Genomic DNA, 21,555 nt, shown 5'->3' with positions numbered 1-21,555 from the left:
CAATACTCGCACAAGTGCGAAAAGTGGTTTTGCTCAAGTTCAAGATGGCCTTAGGTTAATACTCCTGATTATTACAAAAATGATGCCTAGCCTACATTAACTTGCAAAACATCCTCCAGCATTCGACACCCGTGTCCCATTGAAATGGAATCTTTCACATGCATTCAGCAAATAATTATTGTGGAGGTGAACATTGTTGGTATGGCTGGGCAGGATGTCCTAGATGGAGGTACGTACACTCACCTCTCTGGAGGTACGCACACTCCAGCACAGCTGTTTCGCCTGGTTTACATTCCGACCCAGCTATAAACTGGGCAAATTCGAAACTCCTGCCTTAACTACAACTGGAAAGGCAATGGCAAAACCATCCGGTATTTAACCGTTGCTAAGGAACTGCTGCAGTAGCACCGACGCTGTGGTATAGAGTTTCAGAGACACTGTTAGTGGAGGACATCTTTCATGACGTCATTCTTGTGTATAAACCTTCATGCCCCCAAGGTACTCTTTAATACACGAGTCACTAACTGTCAGTGATCATTACCCTGCGCTCGCGAAGCGAAAAGCGGGGTTAAGAATGCCGGTGCGTACGTGTGCCGTATGTGTCTGCATTTAAAAAATTCATTTTCTCGGCAACCGTTGGTCTGATTGACACGAGATTTTACCATAGAATCGCCTCCGCCTGTATAATTTTTTTATTCATAATTATGACGTCATAGGTCACGTGGTACGGACGCCATCTTGGAAAAACGTTACACCTCTATATCTCCCAAACCGCTCAATGGAAAAAACTTGAAACGTGGCTCATTGTCAAGTACTCTCCATGGGGAATAAGATATGTTGATGATGATGTCATCGGTGCCTTAATTATGACGTCATAATTCGACAAGTACAATGCTTGATTTGATCAGTATATATAAAAAAATTCCTCTGCAACTGTTAGAGCGATGGACACTAAATTTTCAGAATATATGTGGCTCCTGTGGAATTTTTAAAATTATAATTATGATGTCATAGCTCACGTGGTACAGGCGCCATCTTGGAAAAATCTTTTTAAAAAGTTGCACTTCTATATCTCCGAAACCACTCCATGGGAAAAAATTGAAACATAGCTCATTGTCAAGTACTCACCATGGCAAATAAGATATGTTAATGATGATGTCATCAGCACCTTAATTATGACGTCATAATTCGACAAGTACAACGCTTGATTCGATCAGTATGAATTTTTTTTTTCTCTGCCATTCTTGGTCTGATTGACACGAAATTTTCACCATTGGAGGGCCTCTTCCTGTAGAATATTTCAGTGATTATTATGACGTCATAGATCACGTGGTACTGGTGCCATCTTGGAAAAACTTCGCACCTCCATATCTCTGAAACCACTCCATGCAAAAAATTGAGACCTAGCTCATTGTCAACTACTCCCCATAGGAAATAAGATATGTTAATGATGTCATCGGTGCCTTCGTTATGACGTCATAATTCGACAAATACAATTCTTATCCATCCGATCATTATTTAAAAAAATATTCAGCAACTGTTGGTCTGATGGACACTAAAGTTTCACTATAGGAGCACCTCCTCCTTCAGACTATTTTAATGATAATCATGACGTCATAGGTCATGTGTTACAGGCGCCATCTTGGAAAAATCAAAAAAACGTTGCACCTCCATCTCCAAAACCGCTCTATGGAAAAATTGAAACGTGGCTCATTGTAAATAAGTCTATATGGGGAATAGGTATTGTTAATGATGACGTCATTGGTGCCATAATTATGACGTCATAATTCAACAGGGACAATGCTTAATCTGATCAGTTTGAAATTTATTGAGCATGACCTATGCAACAATTATATTAGACAATATAAATTTATGATGTAATCACTCACGTTGTCTGGCAGCCATATTGCATCAAAAAAAAGAAAAAGAAACGTTCAAAAACAAAAGTTGGGTCACACCAAGTTGACTGCGCAGTGCAAGTATTCTATGAATACCATCTTGTTACAAAGAGGGCAATGATGCTTATGTTGACCAGGAGTGAACTAATATTTCTCTGTTTTCATCCTCCTTTTCCACCATCTTGATTTGGTGCACATACTGTACATCAAAGTGGGAAACATGGTATTGTGTGGTTATTACCAATGTTTTCAAGCAATTAATCTACAAGCATGACTGATTCGATAAACAGAATTCCTGGTGGATATTGAACCCCCTTTGTAGCCTCCAATAGGTGTCGAACATTGAAATAAACACACACGATTCAGGTGGCAACGAGAAGGCCGATGTACCCATTATTGATGTAATCAAGTATCAGAGAGGGTGAAGATGGAGTAAAACGTGTCAGGGAAGAGTAAAAGGCACAACAGCAATAGCCAATGTTTCTGGTCCTCTCAACACGAGTAGATGGATTAGAGTCGACGTGTGTGACTGGGTGAAGATGATCCTGCTTGCTGCCACCGCTTCTTGCAGCTGATTGGCTGAGAGTGCAGGTTTCCCATTGATCAACACGACTACATCGCCAGCCTTGAGTCCAGCTCTAAGAGAGAAACAAGGCACAAAGAGGGATTTTTGAATGACTATGAGTAAATACAGTATATAGTATACACAGTTGCTAATAAGTAGAATGTACATTATAATAAAATACGCCATTTGGTGTCTGTCTGATGAATTTTTGACGCCAATACATTCCGTCCTTACTTATCCAATCTCAACCAAACTTGACAAGATAACCAAGGATTGCACAATGAAGGTTGCAGCACATTCATTTGCCCCCCTCCCCAAGGGGGTTTTCTCCCCCCCCCCCCCACCCCCCTCCATCCTGACTTATCCAATCTCAACCAAACTTGACAAGATGACCAAGGATTGCACAATGAAGGTTGCAGCGCATTCATTTGCCCCCCTCCCCAAGGGGGTTTTCTCCTCCCCCGAGCGAGTTTTCCCGCCATTGCCATCAATGGTGTTGCATGTTGAGGTGTATATAAATGTTAAATTCGCTTTATAGTGGCGTTTTTCCAAAGAAGAAGATATATCGCGGTGTTTTCCAAAAGACGCTTTTAATAACAAAATGAATGATAATCGCAGATTGTTAATGTTATTACAAAACAATATTAATAGCCAGCGAAGCCGGTGTTGTCAATAAACGAGTACGTATTATGTTGAAAACCTGATTATGCCTTGGCTCGAGAATCCGAAGCGCAGTGGAGGCAGCCATCTTGCGGATGCGGAAGTATGCATAACAAATTTAAAACGTTCATTAGGAGTTTCTTTCACCCGTCATCGTTTGATTCACAATCTTATGCACCTCCAATGTATTAATAAAATAATTTAAGACCAACATCGGCCCGCACGGGCCTGGTTATCTTCAACAAAACGCGTCACCAAACACCGGACCCAATGAGAGTCGAGCATTTGCGAAAATATTTCTAAAATGAAATCACTCAATGGAGACCGCCATCGACCGGATGCGGAAGTTTGCATAAAACAATTGCGAAAAAGTTCAATAGGAGTTTGTTTCACCCGTCGTTCTTTGATTCACAATCTAATGAAACCTCTAAGTAGTAATTAAAATACGTTAAGACCAACCTCGTTATCTTCAACGAAAATCGTCATCAAACACCAGAACCAATGAGATTCGAGCATTTGAAAAAATATTATTACGCGTTTCGGATGGTGAAAACGGCGTTAAATATTCTAACATGACGAAGAATTATTTTTTAGAAATCTCGTGGCCGTATGGGATAGTTTTTCACGGCCAGAAATATGGTATAAGCGGTTTACATATTTAGTTTAGAAATACGGATAGTTTTTCACGACCGGAAATATCCGAAGTTGGGACGGAATTCACCGAATTAATCACTGCAAGCTAACTTCTTCTGGTGGAGGAAGCCGCAGTGCCCGGAGAGTCAGAGAACCAGCCCTGGCGCCTGAAGTTAGAAGACTACACACATACTGTGAAAACGTATGTTAAGCCCAGTTAAAATATCTTAAAATAGGCCTTAAGCTAGCACATCGTATAGTTACTTCCTTAAGCTTCTTGTATGCAGGTATTGCCATTGGGGAGGACTGTCTGCTCTTCTCTTTTACCAAGTCTTACCAGGTACGGTACCTACTACACCTACCTACTACCAACTACCTAACCTACTGATGCCATAGTGATGGGTAAAATAGTGGCAAGAGGCTTTGGCTTCGCCGGCTCATTGCGGCTTTGCAGTCGGTACTAGTACTAATAACGTCCCACTTCCCCAAGGCGTTTTCCTGCAGTGATAAAGTGTATAAATAGCTTATAGTTATAATGGCGTTTCCATGGGAGCATGGCTTCTACAGGAAGTAAAAATATTATAAACCACAAACACGTATGCTTAGCTTTTTAAACAGTCGCTAATGCTTTTTATAACACTAAATGAAGAAATTTGGAGGAATCCCAACATCCGTGAAGTAAGGTTTATGTACAGAACTGAGCGAAAATCTACTGTACTCTATATACCCAACAAATGTTGGGTTAATAACACGGCCCTTTCTGGCGCTACTGTGGCATTTTTCGTAGCGAACTTTTGAAATTCGCTCCTGCTGTTTGATACAAAACCGAAAGGGAGAAGCTCGGGTTGTGCTCTTTTACCAAGCAGCTAGCTAGCGCTTGCCAAGCCAGCCGTTCCTTAACGGTTTTGAATGGAGTGCTTGCTCGAATGCTTAAACCACTTGGCGATCTCTTCACAAGAAACTTGGCAAATGAACACACACCCAATGTTCTTGAGACCCGACCATAGATCGACTGTAATCTATATACCCCAAAGAGGAATGACCCTTCCTGCCCCTCCCGGAGTCTGCCGGTGTACTGGTGTTTCAAAATTCTGCTTTGGGAATAACAGGGATAATAGTGTTGACAGGTTGACAACCACCACGAAGAGGTGCCCCCAATAGTTGTGGATGCTCGTGTAAAAAGTGGTTGTGATGTTCAGTCTGTGTAATCCTTTGTCTTCCTGTTATCCTCAACGACAATCATGAGAGACTTCCAGACATAATCGTTTGGAAATCCTGGGAACCTGCTCGAGGTAACTGAGCAGATCGACAGTTGTACAAGTGAGAACCACCATCGCAACCATGGAGCACAAGGTCTTGAACCCACTGGATGTAGACTCAAGGTGGTGTCGTGATCAGAATCTGATGATTGGTCCAACACTTGGGCTGGAGAGAAGTTGTGTCCTCTGCTTGCTTTCCTCATTCAGATTTTGTCAAACCATTTAATTTCCCACCTATTCTGTTTTAATCCGACACTGTATTCAATAATTTATGTGATTTACTATCATCAAAATCCTTAGTCAATAAATTAAGAGACAACATTTTATGTTGGAGACTGTAGCCCGTAGGGCAATGCCACCTCGAACAGCATTTGTCTGTCCATATGTATGTTTGTCCCTCACAAGCGTCCACCAATCAGAGTTGAGGATCTGGTCACATGACAGGGGGACAGAGTTTATTACAGTTGCAAATTTTACTAAAAGGTAATATAATAACCTTATGTGGAATGTTTTGGGGGTAAGGAAATGACGTAAGAATTTCCATCCGTGACATTCGCGGATTCCCCATTTGCAGTTTCGTCATTGACTAGATATAGGGACATTCAGACTGGGTACGTTTTTTGTTCAAGTCCTTCACGAACCTGCTGTCAATGCCTGACGTTCGGCTGAAGGTGGCACAGGAACGTGGAATTTATTGGTTTATCATTTGGCATTCGCCGTTTTTTTTACCCAAGTCATTCACGAACCAGCTGTCCATGCCTGAAGTCAAAACAATTTAATATACACTATTTGATAACTGCTAACTGGTATCCCCACCCAGGTTATACTATCCCGGCGGGTTATAATGTTGTTAGACTATCGGTCCTGTTTTTGTTTTCCCGCTTCGATGATTTTTGGCTTCAGTACGGCTTGTGATTGTGATTAAAATCAAGTATTTTTCAGTTTTAAATATTGTTAAAAGTAGGTCAGGTGGCAACTCCCTTGTGATGTCATTTGTTCAACTGACACAGTGACCCCTGAGATCAAACATGAGGAATGCAAGGACATGTGACCAAGCAATAAATAAACAGTCGTCAAATAAGTTTCTAACTACTTTGACTGAACTTCCATCTAATTATAATAATTAATTTACGACATTATGATCACTGTACATTTCCAAATATATACATAGTGTCATTATCTATATATATAAAAGAAAGTTTTTGTTTGTTTGTTTGTTTGTTTGGCTGCACACACTAATCTCCTGAACGGTGAAAGATAGGAGGAAACCTCCATAACTAAAAATGTTGGAACCTGGCAAGGTTATAGGCTAGGTGCTATAACTATGAAAGTACGGTACCTTTGCTTTGCCCTATAACTATGCTATAACACTATAACTATGAAAACTCGTGCTCGCCAACTTGAAAGACTCCGCAATAAAACGGGTCTCACAGTTCACTCCCAAGCCTACAAGGACCACATACAACACTACAAAGATGCCCTCTCCCGCGCCCGCTCTGCCTACTACTCTCAAATTATCCACTCTGGCTCCGGAAACCCAAAAGCACTCTTCTCGACAATAAACAAACTCCTCCGCCCCCTGAACACCACCACCCAGTCATTCACAGTAGACAACTGCATCTCCTTCCTCTCTTTCTTCCAACGCAAAATTGACAACATCTACAACAGCTTGACCACCGCCGCACCCGCTCCCCCTCCAACCACCTGCCCCCCCTTGTCCTGCCATCCCCTGTCTCGGTTCTCCCCAATCTCTCCTACTGACCTCTCTGAACTCCTCATAGGAATGAAAACTGCCACCTGCACTCTTGACCCCATCCCCTCCAGCTTTGTCAAAGCCTCCCTCCCTGCTCTCTCTCCACTTATCATTGCAACAATAAACTCCTCCCTGTCTACAGGCATCGTCCCACCTTCCCTCAAAATTGCTGCTGTTACCCCCATTCTAAAAAAACCTGGTCTAAACCCTGACACCCTAAACAACTTCAGACCCATCTCCAACCTACCCTTTCTGTCAAAAGTTTTGGAACGCGCTGTAGCCACTCAACTCAAACATCATCTCTCTGCCAATAACTTGTATGAAACATTCCAATCCGGATTCCGCTCCAACCACAGTACTGAAACTGCTCTCCTCAAAATCACCAACGACCTTCTCCTCTCCTCTGACGCTGGCAACCTCAACATTCTCGTCCTCCTCGACCTCAGCGCTGCCTTTGACACCATCGATCACACTATCCTCCTCACCCGACTTGAATCCACCTTTAACGTCACCGGCACTGCCCTCTCTTGGATTAAATCATACCTCTCTGACAGATGCCAGTTCATCTCCATCAATAACTGCAAATCCCCCACTGCTCCCCTCCCCCAAGGTGTCCCCCAAGGTTCAGTTCTTGGCCCCCTCCTCTTCATCCTTTACCTGTCCCCGCTCGGTCACTTAATCCGCCGTCATGGTCTCCAATTCCACTGCTTCGCCGATGACATCCAGCTTTTCATCTCCACCAAGTCCGTCTCCACCGACACCCACTCTATCCTGACAAACTGCATCACTGAAATAAAATCCTGGCTTCAAATCAACTTCCTCAAGCTTAACTGTGATAAATCTGAAATAATCATCATTGGCCCAAAAACGCTCACAAAATCCACCCATAACTTTGCCCTCAACATCGACGGTATCCCAGTATCCACCTCCCCTCACATCCGGAATCTTGGCGTCATCTTTGACCAAACCCTTTCCTTCGACAAATACACTAAACAGATCACAAAGTCAGCCTTCTTTCACCTGAAAAACATTGCCCGTCTCCGCTCATCCCTCTCCTCCACGGCTGCAGAAACCCTCATCCACGCCTTCATCACCTCCCGTCTGGACTACTGCAATAGCCTCCTCTATGGTTCACCCTCAAAAATCACCAATAAACTCCAATACATTCAGAACTCCGCTGCCCGTCTACTCACTCATTCCCGGACCCGTGACCACATCACCCCCGTCCTTTACAAGCTTCACTGGCTCCCCATCCCCCAGAGAATCCAGTACAAAATCCTCCTCTTGACATACAAAGCCCTCCATAACCTGGCCCCATCCTACCTGGCTGACCTCCTCTCCAGACACACTCCCACCCGCAACCTCCGCTCTGCTGGTACCAACCTCCTGACCCCCTCCATCCGGACCAAATTCAGATCCTGGGGGGACAGGGCCTTCTCCATCGCTGCTCCCACCCTCTGGAACTCACTACCTCACACCATCAGAGACTCCTCCTCACTCACCACATTCAAAACATCACTAAAGACCCACCTGTTCAACGCTGCATTCAACATTCAACCCACAGCATTTAACCCCTGACTATCTCTTCTCCTTCTCCCTCCTTTTGCTTTAAATATTTCCCTATTGATTCTTGTCTTGTCTTTTTGATTCTTGTCTTATATATATGCCGTATATCGCTGCTGTTTGTTTTCTTGATTCTTGTCTTTTTGCAATTGTTGTTTTCATGTATTGTTATGCATTATGTTTTCCACTCTGTCAAAGCGCCTTTGGGCTTCTGGAAAAGCGCTATACAAAATAAATGAATTATTATTATTATTATTATTAGGTGGCGAGGCCGGTCGAGGCTGCTTCCGCCGGGCTGGGCCCATTTCACAATTAAAAGCTGAGCTGAATTATAGGAGTCAACCTTCTATGGCCGCGAGTAAAAGCTGAATTATAGTAGTAAATTCATTCCAAAAGAACCAAAAATGTCTGGACGGGCCCGGAGAAGGTCATCGGCTAGGTGGCGAGGCCGGTCGAGGCTGCTTCTGGCAGGCTGGGCCCATTTCACAATTAAAAGCTGAGCTGAATTATAGGAGTCAATCTTCTACGGCCACGAGTAAAAGCTGAATTATAGTAGTAAATTCATTAAGAAAAAAAAAATGTCGGGATGGGCCCGGGGAAGGTCATAGGCTAGGTGGCGAGGCCGGTCCAGGCCGCCTCGGCCGGGCTGGGCCCATTTCACAATTAAAAGCTGAGCTGATTTATAGGAGTCAATCTTCTACGGCCGTAGGTAAAAGCTGAATTATAGTAGTAAATTCATTCAAAAAGAACCCGGGCAACGCCGGGTGCTTTCAGCTGGTATTGAATAAAGAATAATATTAGTCGTACATTATAGAGTACAGCGAAAATACATGCATCGTAAATTACAAAACAAAAATTAAAAACAACTCGGGGCAAACAAAAACAAAACAAAAACAAAAAATATAACACACGAGAGATTGAAATACAGCATTACCTGTGGGCTGGGGAACCAGCGATGACGTCATGGACATATACACCTCCATTGACGTCGGGCATGACACTTCCAGGACTCAATTCTCCCCACAGACTGAAAAGAAGAAGAATCTATTCTCATCACCTGTGCTTTAAATTTATAGGGCATTGCCCGTACTATATCTATATCTAAAATTATATCCCCCCCCTCTATTTACATGAAATGGTTTGGTCCAAAGCGAACGGCTTCCGGAGTTTGGTAAAGCAATCGCCATCGCGTGCACAAACGCGCAGGAAAGCGAATGAATCGCAAATTCGTTTTTATTAGTTTAAAAACTTTATTAAAACATAGTTTAACGGCAACATAGTTTGCAAACGTGAAATAAATGAATACGCTGTCAAATGTGCCATCCGAGGCAGAGTGTGTCCGCCACGTTCGGCACACGCGATCGTTCGATGCTCTCTGATTGGTTGAATCGTTTTTTGGACATAGCTCGGTAAGTAATTGTCCGATTAATATGAAACCTTGAAAAGGCACATCCTCGGGTCCCCAGCAATATACCTGGCAAGTTAAAAGTATATCGGACCCGTGGTTGTCGAGAAACAGCGGTCACAGACAAACGTACAGACAGAGATTACTGGAATTATAGATAGATAAAACATAAGAAGGACACAAGAGTATTTCAAACACAGAGGAAACCCATTGGACGATCATGTGTGTCACATACATTCCTTATTTATACTTATCTTATACACACCCATTTCATTAAACCTACATTTCCTTAATATCCACATATATGGGGAATTCAAAATGTCCTCGTCTTTCCCATTCATTGTCTCGTTAGTGTGGGGGTTTGTTAAGAATTACATTAAGTGAGCATCATGAGTATTTGTCTCATTACACATTTCTCTTTCCTGTAATTTGTTTTAATGTTTCCCCACCCATTTTTTTTTTGATTAATTAAAACCTGTATTTTCCTTTAATTTCTGTGGTTATTTGGAGAGGAAGAGGTTGGAGTCTGGAGGGAGGGGAACGGGTGGAATGAGGGACGGTAAGGGGTGGGGTATGAGTCCGGAGGGAATGAGTGGGATGGGAGGATGTGGGAGGAAGGAGGGGAATCGGTGGGAGGAGAGAGGGGAATTGGTGGGAGGAGTGAGGGGAATTTGTGGGAGGAGTGAGGGGAATTAGTGGGAGGAGTGAGGGGAAGTGGTGGGAGGAGTGAGGGGAAGTGGTGGGAGGAGTGAGGGGAATTGGTGGGAGGAGTGAGGGGAATTGGTGGAAGGAGTGAGGGGAAGTGGTGGGAGGCACGAGGGGAAGTGGTGGAGGAGCGAGGGGAAGTGGTGGGAGGCACGAGGGGAAGTGGTGGGAGGAGAGTTGGGAAGTGGTGGAGGAGCAAGGGGAATTGGTGGGAGGAGTGAGAGGAATTGGTAGAGGGAGCGAGCGAAAGTGGTGGGAGGAGTGATGGGAAGTGGTGGGAGGCACGAGAGGAAGTGGTGGAGGAGCGAGGGTAAGTGGTGGAGGAGCGAGGGTAAGTGGTGGGAGGAGCGAGGGGAAGTGGTGGAGGAGCGAGGGGAAGTGATGGGAGGCACGAGGGGAAGTGGTGAGAGGCACAAGGAGAAGTGATGGAGGAGTGAGGGAAGTGGTGGGAGGAGCGAGGGGAAGTGGTGGGAGGAGCGAGGGGAAGTGGTGGAGGAGCGAGGGGAAGTGGTGGGAGGCACGAGGGGAAGTGGTGGGAGGCACAAGGGGAAGTGGTGGAGGAGCGAAAGGAAGTGGTGGCAGGAGCGAGGGGAAGTGGTGGGAGGAGTGAGGGGAAGTGGTGGGAGGAGCGAGGGGAAGTGGTGGGAGGAACGAGGGGACATGGTGGGAGGAGCGAGGGGAAGTGGTGGGAGGAGCGAGGGGAAGTGGTGGGAGGAGCGAGGGGAAGTGGTGGGAGGAGCGAGGGGAAGTGGTGGGAAGAACGAGGGGAAATGGTGGGAGGAGCGAGGCGACGTGGTGAGAGGAGCGAGGGGACGTGGTGAGAGGAGCGAGGGGACGTGGTGGGAGGAGCAAGGGGTAGTGGTGGAAGGAGCGAGGGGAAGTGGTGGAAGGAGCGAGGGGAAGTGGTGATAGGCGTGAGGGGAAGTGGTGGGAGGAGTGAGGGGAAGCGGTGTGAGGAGTCAGGGGAATTGGTGGAAGGAGGGAGGGGAAGTGGGGGGAGGAGCGAGGGGAAGTGGTGGGAGGAGCGAGGGGAAGTGGTGGGAGGAGCGAGGGGAAGTGGTGGGAGGAGTGAGGGCAAGTGGTGGAAGGAGGGATCCAGAGTTACCAGGCAACGCCGGGTACCATTGCTCGTAAGTTAAAAAAAATTAAGCTAGTGATGCTCCGTGGCCACAGGGGTATTGTAATGTTCATCCAATACAGTTGATTTCCCACATATGCGGTTGTGTACTCTCTGGCGTCATGTTCCCTCTGCCCCCGTCCTTTGTTTTTTGAATAAACGACCATCATTAATAATAACCTGTTTTGTGGCCATCAAGGAACAGGATTTCTGTAGCACATAGATTATTGGCATATAAGTCTTTAGACGGGCAAATTGCATTTGCGCATTAATGCGCTCTTAAAATTGCGATGTCTGTCACAGTTTGCTCGGCCATTTTGATATGCGGGTTTGCCACGGTCGTGTGGTCTTTACTACCGACCCTCATGCGTTTGTGTGACTTTCAAAATTATATAATCTGCACCAGATTGCTCGTTGTGCATGTGCAGAAAGCCCCTATAAACAGTGGTGATCAGGGCACCATAAAGTATATCTTGTGTGTGAGATAAGGATTGGGACCTAAAATGCTCCCAAAGCTACTAAAGGAAGCAGAAAATTATTGGAAAAGTAGCTGAGAGAAAAGGGCTGTGCCTTTGGAGAACGGAAGACTTGGAAAACTTTCTCAGCTTGCCGAACGGGCAGCTGCCCGCATTGCAAATTCTCGACCATGTTGGCCGGTGCAAGGCCCGAGTGAACGGGCTACCAGTGAATGGACTTTGAACCTTGTGGGAGTGCCTTCTGTGAACATGGCAGGCTTGGTGATTTGTTTAATATTAATGGACGTCTGCAATTGGAAAGATGATGCTGTTTGTCATTACCAAGTAACGGTAACCAACTCTTCGGAAAAGAACATGTTGACAAGAAAATACAAAAAGCTTGTGCCGGCTGTATTTACGTGGGAGCCAGATGCATCCAGTAGACTTTCCAAAGGAAGACACCGTATCGGGTTTGGGTGCTTATTAACACCGTTGCAAAGGTCATATATGGGGCTCATCAAAGCACAGGGTTAAAATGTCGATATTTACTATTAATTATGTTTGGGAGGAGTAGGTGTGGGAGTGAGAGCTGTATGGGCTGTGACGGCCGTTATAGAAAAAACAATTCTTTGGTTTCCGAGGCACAGAAATTATACCAGATTTTTTCATCTATTGGTAAAAGGAGAGGTGTCAGTCCATATGTGTGTATATTATATCCACTGCCACCGCTCCATAGTACCAACAGGAAATGGTACAAATTTGACACCTCTCATCCACGGATACCTCTCGTATTTCCTACATCTCCAAGAGTCCAATTTGCATTCAGGAGCAGAATAATTATGGTTAACTATTCTAAAATTGCCACTCTTTCATATCTAATGCTGAAAATTGTTTTGAAAAAATGATTCGAATTACAGATTTTGCGCTTGCAACGGCAGCAAGCAGAAGTCACTGAAAACGCATACACAGCACATGCACAAAAGGCCTCGTTAGAATTCATACGTCATTTCTTAACTCCTGTATTGGCCAGAATTTGCTGACCAACCCTAAATGTGCAGATGATTATAACGCTGAGTGGTTTCAGATCGTGGCTCTAACACGTAGCATGGCACATTTACGCATTCCTGAAGCCACATTTATACGCACAAGCTCCTGTTCTTTTTAATCAAAAATAGTTTGTGCCAAGATTTCACTCGTTTGACCCTGTTCCAGAATTATGGGAAGTTAGGTTCCTTCCTTGCCACATCGCCATGAGATGTATATTGATGTCAGCAGCAGTCCAAAGAGCTCATCAGGAGCTAGGTCTGGGCATAAATCATTTTGAGCGTCCATATCTGGTATTCATGCGAGTGCCTCGACAAGTGAAAGATGAAAAGCTTTGGCAATATCTATTCTTCTTGTGATATTTCGATTTTGTACCACCAAACAATTATTCTCTCCCCCCCCCCTCCCCCTTTTAATATTGGAGTGATGACTGATCTAAGATTGTAGCCCCAAGCCAATGAAACTGCCTCTCCAGACTTATATATCTGCCTGACAGCATGAACAGGATGAACAAACGAAAACTTTGACTTTTCTTGAACGATATTGAGATTATCTCGTTCATAGAATGTTTTGAATAAACACACACATGGAAACGCTGCAATTTTGCTTTCACCTTTAAATACGGAAAGGTGTTGTGGATAACAGCACAGAGGTAGGATAGCATGTTTGCCTCTGAAGCTTAGCCAGAGTTTCATTTATAATTTGAATAGGACTGACTACAAACTATCAGTTTGATCCAACAAAAACTACTGTAAATGAATGGTTAAAAGTTCAATTAATATTCACCTGCTAACTATGAATAGGAAAAGAAAAGTTAGAATACATGTCATGATAGCAAAGAGACAATATATGGAGTTAAAGAGGAAAAGGATGCAAGAGGAAGACAAACATCACACTGTCATGGGTATGTATGTATATATTGTGCAGAAGGAATGATGAATACCTGGGAGTAAGAGTGAGCATACGAATGCCAATAAACTGTCTGCTTTCCTCACTGTTGTCTGTAATGGCATCGAAGAGAAACAAAATGGCATCGAAGACAAACAAAATGACATCGAAGACAAACAAAATGGCATCGAAGACAAACAAAATGGCATCGAAGACAAACAAAATGGCATCGAAGACAAACAAAATGGCATCGAAGACAAACAAAATGGCATCGAAGACAAACAAAATGGCATCGAAGACAAACAAAATGGCATCAAACAGAAACAAAATGGCATCAAACAGAAACAAAATGGCATCGAACAGAAACAAAATGGCATCTAACCGAAACAAAATGGCATTGAACAGAAACAAAATGGCATTGAGCAGAAACAAAATGGCATTAAACAGAAACAAAATGGCATCGAACAGAAACAAAATGGCATCAAACAGAAACAAAATGGCATCACACAGAAATAAAATGGCATCACACAGAAACAAAATGGCATCGAACAGAAAGAAAATTGCATCGAAGTGAAACAAAATGGCATCATTGAGAAACAAAATGGCATCAATGAGAAACAAAATGGCATCAATGACAAACAAAATGACATCGAAGACAAAGAAAATTGCATCGAAGACAAACAAAATGGCATCAAACAGAAACAAAATGGCATCAAACAGAAACAAAATGGCATCGAACAGAAACAAAATGGCATCTAACCGAAACAAAATGGCATTGAACAGAAACAAAATGGCATTGAGCAGAAACAAAATGGCATTAAACAGAAACAAAATGGCATCGAACAGAAACAAAATGGCATCAAACAGAAACAAAATGGCATCACACAGAAATAAAATGGCATCACACAGAAACAAAATGGCATCGAACAGAAAGAAAATTGCATCGAAGTGAAACAAAATGGCATCATTGAGAAACAAAATGGCATCAATGAGAAACAAAATGGCATCAATGACAAACAAAATGACATCGAAGACAAAGAAAATTGCATCGAAGACAAACAAAATGGCATCAAAGACAAACAAATTGGCATCCAACAGAAACAAAATGGCATCGAAGACTAACAAAATGGCATCAAACAGAAACAAAATGGCATCCAACAGAAACAAAATGGCATCGAACAGAAACAAAATGGCATCGAACAGAAACAAAATGGCATCTAACCGAAACAAAATGGCATTGAACAGAAACAAAATGGCATCGAACAGAAACAAAATGGCATCGACCAGAAACAAAATGGCATCGAACAGAAACAAAATGGCATCGAACAGAAACAAAATGGCATCGAACAGAAACAAAATGGCATCAGACAGAAATAAAATGGCATCACACAGAAACAAAATGGCATCGAACAGAAAGAAAATTGCATCGAAGAGAAACAAAATGACATTGAAGAGAAAAAATGCCATCGAACAGAAACGAAATCACACACTAGTTTTCCAAGAGAAACAAAATCACACACGAGTGTACAGATCCATAAACATGGAGTTGCGAATGCACAGAAGTATAAGTAGTTGTCAGTATGGGTGCAACAAGATAATGAAAACGGTAAGAAAATCATCCATTTACCTGCCATGAAAGATGAAAATGTGCTGAAGTTTCAGCCTTTCCCATTTGTTAAAGCAAAAAGAGGGTGAAGCCTGAAAACTCAGCAACCATCCATCTTTCACAGGAGATGAATCAACTATTTTCTTCATCAGATTCCATAAACAGTTATGGGCGGATTTCAACGAAACTTGGTGGACAGGTCGGGTGTTTGACAAGGAAGAATCGATTCGATTATGGTGAAGATCCAAATCCGGATACAAGAATATTTAAATTTTCGAATGATTCTTCACCTTTGAGAGCTGTGGCCAAAAATGATATATAGCATGATATTTCAAAACTTTGTGGACGACTTATGACAAAACCTGGTGGACCAGTTCATAAAAAATAAAAAAAAACACCTTTAGAGGCCATTTTTCCCCACAAAGCGGAGGTTGGCCTTTTTCGGGGACCGTGGTTGTTGTTGTTTTTGTTGGTTTTGTTGGTCCCCTTTTTGAAGCAATGTTTTACGGCCGTATGCCCTTCCTGACGCCAACCCTTTTTGTCGCCTTTTACGACAAACAGGGAATTACCAGTGAACTGGTAAGGACGAGTTCATAGGTGACATGAAAAAGCCGATTAGATTTTGGTTCAGGTCCAAATCCAGATCTGGCCTATCAGTGGGAGACAAAACATAAATGGTTCAGCCTGGTGGAGGTATGCGCTCTACCGAGTGCCTTTCCAGTTGTCATCGTGTTTAATAGTTGTTTATCATCTTTGTGTTTGGGATTGCATTATGCGTCTTGTTTAACAAGCATTCTGAGTATTGCGCTGCAATACATGTCCCCTACCAAAGTTAAAAGTGCCATAACTTTGTCATAAATGATCGAATATGCAAATTTATGCACGGTTCATGCTGGTTTTCACACTTGATCTGAGGTATGCTGAGACATGTGTGTCACGCCTCGCCTCATTGATAAGCCTGCAAGGTCGCTCCGTGGAGCGGCCTGCACGTGTTGCACTGTGTGAATTATATAAATTATTACCAACTCACGGTCTGAGGTACTAGTGATTCAAGAGATATCCATTTTTTAAAATATTTCCGTTTAATTAACGATATCTGCCAAACCACGTGCCCTATCGCAAATTCCAAAAGGACATTTTAGTAGACTGACATGCTGAACAGATCTGTGAAGTTTCCCCTCGATTGGATCAAAAATGAGGGAGGGGCTCGGTTTTAAAGGTTCATGCTTAAAAACGTCATAACTCTGAAACCATCAGTAATTTATTATATTTTTCGGTTCACGATCAATGATCGATGTGTATATATATGTTGCTCGGCTTGGCTCCGGCCCTCCGGAAAGCGCGCGCTATGTCGCGCTGTTGACGTTTGCGAGACGAGGCTGAGGGAGCGTGGTGCGGCTTGAGGAGAACTCGAGAATAAACAAGAGATATCCATTTTTTAAAAATATTTTCGTTTAATTAACGATATCTGCCAAACCACGTGCCCTATCGCAAATTCCAAAAGGACATTTTAGTAGACTGACATGCTGAACATATCTGTGAGGTTTCCCCTCGATTGGATCAAAAATGAGGGAGGAGCTCGGTTTTAGAGGTTCATGCTTAAAAACGTCATAACTCTGAAACCATGTGACGCATGACGTCATGCTCGCTGACTTTTTTGTTCGTCATGGGTATGCGATTCTGCCTGCAAAGTTTGGCCTCGATCTGTTCAGCCGCTGCAGAGAAAAAGGGGTTTTCGTGTTTTCACGAAAAACAATATGGCGGCCGAACCACGGGACCTGTGACGTCATAATTACCATTAAAATATTCTACAGACCGAGTCCATCATATGGTGAAAATTTTATCTCAATCGGTCCTATTATTGCAGAGAAATTGGTTTTGGTTTTTAAAGGAAATTAAAACTTAAAATGGCACTGAGTTAAGGATCATCAGAATTATCAGAATTACCAAATTTCAAAGTGCCATAACTTTGTCCAAAATGATGGAAACGTCGTGAAGTTCGAACTTGACCTGCAACTTATCATGAGGAAACCATGTGCCAAGTTTGAAATCATCAGCATGTAGCGTTTAGAAAAAAAGTCCGGAAAACTGTTCTTTGCGTGACAGACTGACGGACCGACAGACTGACGGACGGAGGGACGGCGTGCAAACCTATAGTCCCCTCCGGTGTACACCGGTAGGGGACTAATAAATTATTTATCTCGTACAAGACTGTGTGCTGCAGTAACATCTGATATGCTCATGTTCCTGCCATTTTTCCATGCTGCCAATTGGGTTTATTTGGGATACCTGAAGGATTAACGTCAATGTAAAATCCTCGTTGATAACCGGAATGGTGCCAGATTGCGCCGACACATGGACTGACATTCACTCCTCACTATTGAATCATTCAGTCCTCGCCAATCTTTTAAACGAAGCACTAGCCTCAGTGTGATTTGCAACCACATTGATTGCAGTTATCGCATGGTTGTTGTCCTCATGGCAACATTTAGAATCAGACCATTTTATTACACCTACATGCATAACAACCTTTGCTAAATGAAAATCCTCACTTGAAGTCTATCGCAGTGTGGTACTATGTTTATTTTACCAGTCTGATATGTACCTCAATATTTATACACTGTTTTTAAATATTGCCCATAATTAAACACATGTGGTGTGGTGTGTAGAGGTTGCAGGTGTGGGAAAGAGGAGTGACAGAACAAGAGATACAGTAACGTACTTCTGTGAGAATGTGACAGGAACAGCTGGATGCGGTCAGCAGGGATAGCAAATGAAATTCCTGCTGCAACTTTCAGAGAATTCATTCCAATAACTTCACCGTCCTGGAACAAAATGGAAGAAAGCAATAAAAAATGAATGAATTTGGTGAAACAAGACATGTTGCACTTCCCTCCCCTTGCTCTATCTCCCACCTCCTCCATCAAATTTCAATTCCCATTCCTAAATTCCTCTCCATTTATTTTACTTCTCCTATCATCCTCCTTTGTCTCAGTTCAAACACAATTATAAACACAAGGGTAGATCTCTTTCTATTGTCGCATGGACGATGACCACTCGAAAAGGGCACAACCACAACCAAGCAGTTACCAAACACACTGGAGTCTAAGCTCCAAGGATAGCCACATATTCACGGTTCTTCATGGATCCATGCCGAGCGGTGATCTATTCCAGTGGGATTTATCAACATGTCCGCTATTAAACAGATTAATACCAATTTAGCCTTCCACGGAGACCAATTGAACCCAAATGAAGGGGCAGAAAAACGTCAGTAACGCAAGGTGCACACAACCTCTTAAACTAGAGAGTTCATAGAACATGACACCCTGTGCAGTGTTACTTCAATTTCAATAAAATCGTGTTTAATGATTGTTTTTAAAAAATCCAAAAGTTTATTGCTATTGAAGTAGTCCAGAAGCAGTACTGTACAACACGCTTATACACCACTCCATGGAACCTTTATTCAAATTGACGTACCGCAAAACTGGAGGTTCTTGGAAGTATTATGAATGCACTTTGTGTTATATAGTGTTAAAATATATAATTCAATTTCAATAAAGATTTTGAGGTTTAAAAGTGTATAAAAAAAATAATTCCAGGTTCTACTGCCGTTTTCTCCAGTGGCTTTTACACCACCCTATATAACACACTACATTAGTTATTCCTACCTGGTGTACGAGTCCATGATGACATTCTAAAAAAGAGTAAGTTTCCTCTTTGGAATGATTTTCAATTTTGTTTGACTGTCAGACAGAAAGAGTAAAAATATCTGAATATGAATTCTAAGCTAATTCGGGATGAATTATATCAGCCAAGGTATATATCAGTGTTGTCAAAACAACAGACTTGTCTTCTTATGCATGTTGCGGTTCGTGTTCAAAATATAACATTCGATTCAAATACGTTGTTCCTCGATCATAAACTGATGAGGCAGAACAATCGACGGATGGACGGACATGAGCCAATTGCATAACCCGCTTTTCGCTTCACGTGCGTGGGGTAATAAATAAATTATTAAGCACAAGTCACGGCTATGGAATCCTGATAGATATTGGACAATACAAATCAGAATCTGTACCTGAAAAACTAACCCCTCTATGATACCACACACAAACAGCTACACAAAAACCTGGAAAGTAAGAGGGGGAGGCATGGGGGGAAAAAAAACTCAGGCTTGCACAAAATCTGAGCATACAGCACTAGTGCAAAGACCCCAAGCAGGATGCAGGCCGATGAGGGCACGGGGCTGTCTAGAGTGCAGAGCCAAGAGCGCAAGATCCATCGGTCCCAGACAAGTGAGTGAGACACGAGCATGTGCTTTTATGACCATGTCCCCTCCCTTCCGACTGATGGCTCTGAACCAACCACTGTCTCCATGCGCTAATATATGTGGCACGCACCATATGTGGTCTCTCGCCCTGTGGAGAAGGCCAATCGCTGTCCTACACGTGGATAGATGACAGTGGAGAAGGTCAATCATAGTCTTCTGTCATGCATAGTCTTCTGTCCGAGGTGGTGCAGACCAATCACGGACCCAGAATTGTTGAAGGCCCGCCTCCCACACGCTCTTATGGACAGCTGGTAGGAGTCTTCTCGCTCTGTGGCTAGGAGGAAAACGTGCTGTCTCCCCTCTACATTTGGCCAGATTCAACCAGTTCAACATAGCGGAACGGAAGTGATGAAACCCCCTTAACCATTAACTATCATACTAAAATACGCCATTTCTGTCTGTCTGTCTGATGAATTTTTGACGCCAATACATTCTGTCGTTACTTATCCAATCTCAACCAAACTTGGCAGGGTGACGAAGGGTTACACAATGAAGGTTGTAGCACATTCATTTGCCCCCCCCTCCCCAAGGGGGTTTTCTCCCCCGAGCGAGTTTGCCATCAATGGGGTTGCACGTTGTATATAAATGTTAAATTAGCTTTATCGTGGCGTATTTCCAAAGAAGAAATATCGTGTGTTTTTTTTCCAAAGACGCTTTTCATAACAAAATTAATGATAATCGCATATTATTAGTTATTACAAAAGAATATTAATACTAATAATGTCCCACTTCCCCAAGGCGTTTTTCCTGCCGTGATAACATGTATAAATCGCTTATAGTTATAATGGTGTTTCCGTGGGAGCAACGGGTTCCACAGGAAGTAAAAATATTATAAACTACAAACACGTATGATTAGCTTTTTAAACAGTCGCTAATGCTGTTTATAACACCAAATGAAGAAATTTGGAGGAATCCCGACATACTTGAAGTAAGGTTTACTTACAGAACTGAGTGAAGAACTACTGTACTCTATATAACCCACAAATGTTGGTTTATAACATGGCCCTTTCTGCCGCCACAGTGGCATTTTTCATAGCTAACTTTTGAAACTCGTTCCTGCTGTTTGATACAAGACTGAAAGGGAGAAGCTCGGGTTTTTTTTGGGGGGGAGGAGGGGGGGTGGGGGTTTGTGTACATAATCGAGGCTCGTGAAAGAGCTAACATTTATCACACAAACAAATCAAACACACAAACAAACAAAGTATATAAAAAGGGGAGCGGTAGACAAGATGGGGAGAGAAGGGGAATCACATAAACACAACATTTGAGAGCAGGGACATCGGGAATGTGTGGGAGGGAGAGGGCTTGGGGGGAGGCGGTGTGGGAAGGGGGGGGGGGGCGTGGGAGAAGTATAAACACAAGGACACCAAGGACTTCCAGGAAAGAAGTTGGTATTTCAAAAAAGTGGATTTGGGGTGAAATTAGCGGGGGTAGAAAAGATCAAGGTTTTGGATGGGGATGGGGATGAAGCACAACTTCACCTATTTCGTATAAGAGATGCTGGTGAACAGCTGTTTTAATGACCTGGAGGGAGGAGTGGGATTGAAGAGAGTGCGGGAGTTTGTTCCAGATGCGGGAGAAAAAAGGAATGAAGGAGTGAAGTTGTGCTCATTTACCAAGCAGCTAGCCAGCGCTTGCCAAGCCAGCCGTTCCTTAACGGTTTTGAATGAAGTC

General features: G+C 43.2%; 1 protein-coding gene across 1 annotated transcript in view; it reads right to left on the bottom strand.

Annotated features, from left to right (window-relative positions):
- Positions 1–1,806: 1,806 nt before the first annotated feature.
- The window catches only part of LOC137438303 (uncharacterized), a 55,330-nt gene continuing 35,581 nt past the window's right edge, over positions 1,807–21,555 (bottom strand). Inside the window, exons 6-9 of the mRNA XM_078767773.1 lie at positions 18,274–18,376; positions 14,001–14,058; positions 9,266–9,358; positions 1,807–2,536 (exon numbers count right to left, since the gene is read on the bottom strand). Coding sequence (XP_078623899.1) covers positions 2,341–2,536; positions 9,266–9,358; positions 14,001–14,058; positions 18,274–18,376 — 450 coding nt within the window. The 3' untranslated portion in view covers positions 1,807–2,340. The remainder of the gene's footprint in view (positions 2,537–9,265; positions 9,359–14,000; positions 14,059–18,273; positions 18,377–21,555) is intronic.

This window comes from Myxine glutinosa, chromosome 13, assembly GCF_964187855.1.
Source record: "Myxine glutinosa chromosome 13, kmMyxGlut1.1, whole genome shotgun sequence".
Classification (NCBI taxonomy): Eukaryota; Metazoa; Chordata; class Myxini; order Myxiniformes; family Myxinidae; genus Myxine; species Myxine glutinosa.
This window is presented reverse-complemented; position numbering and strand designations above follow the sequence as displayed.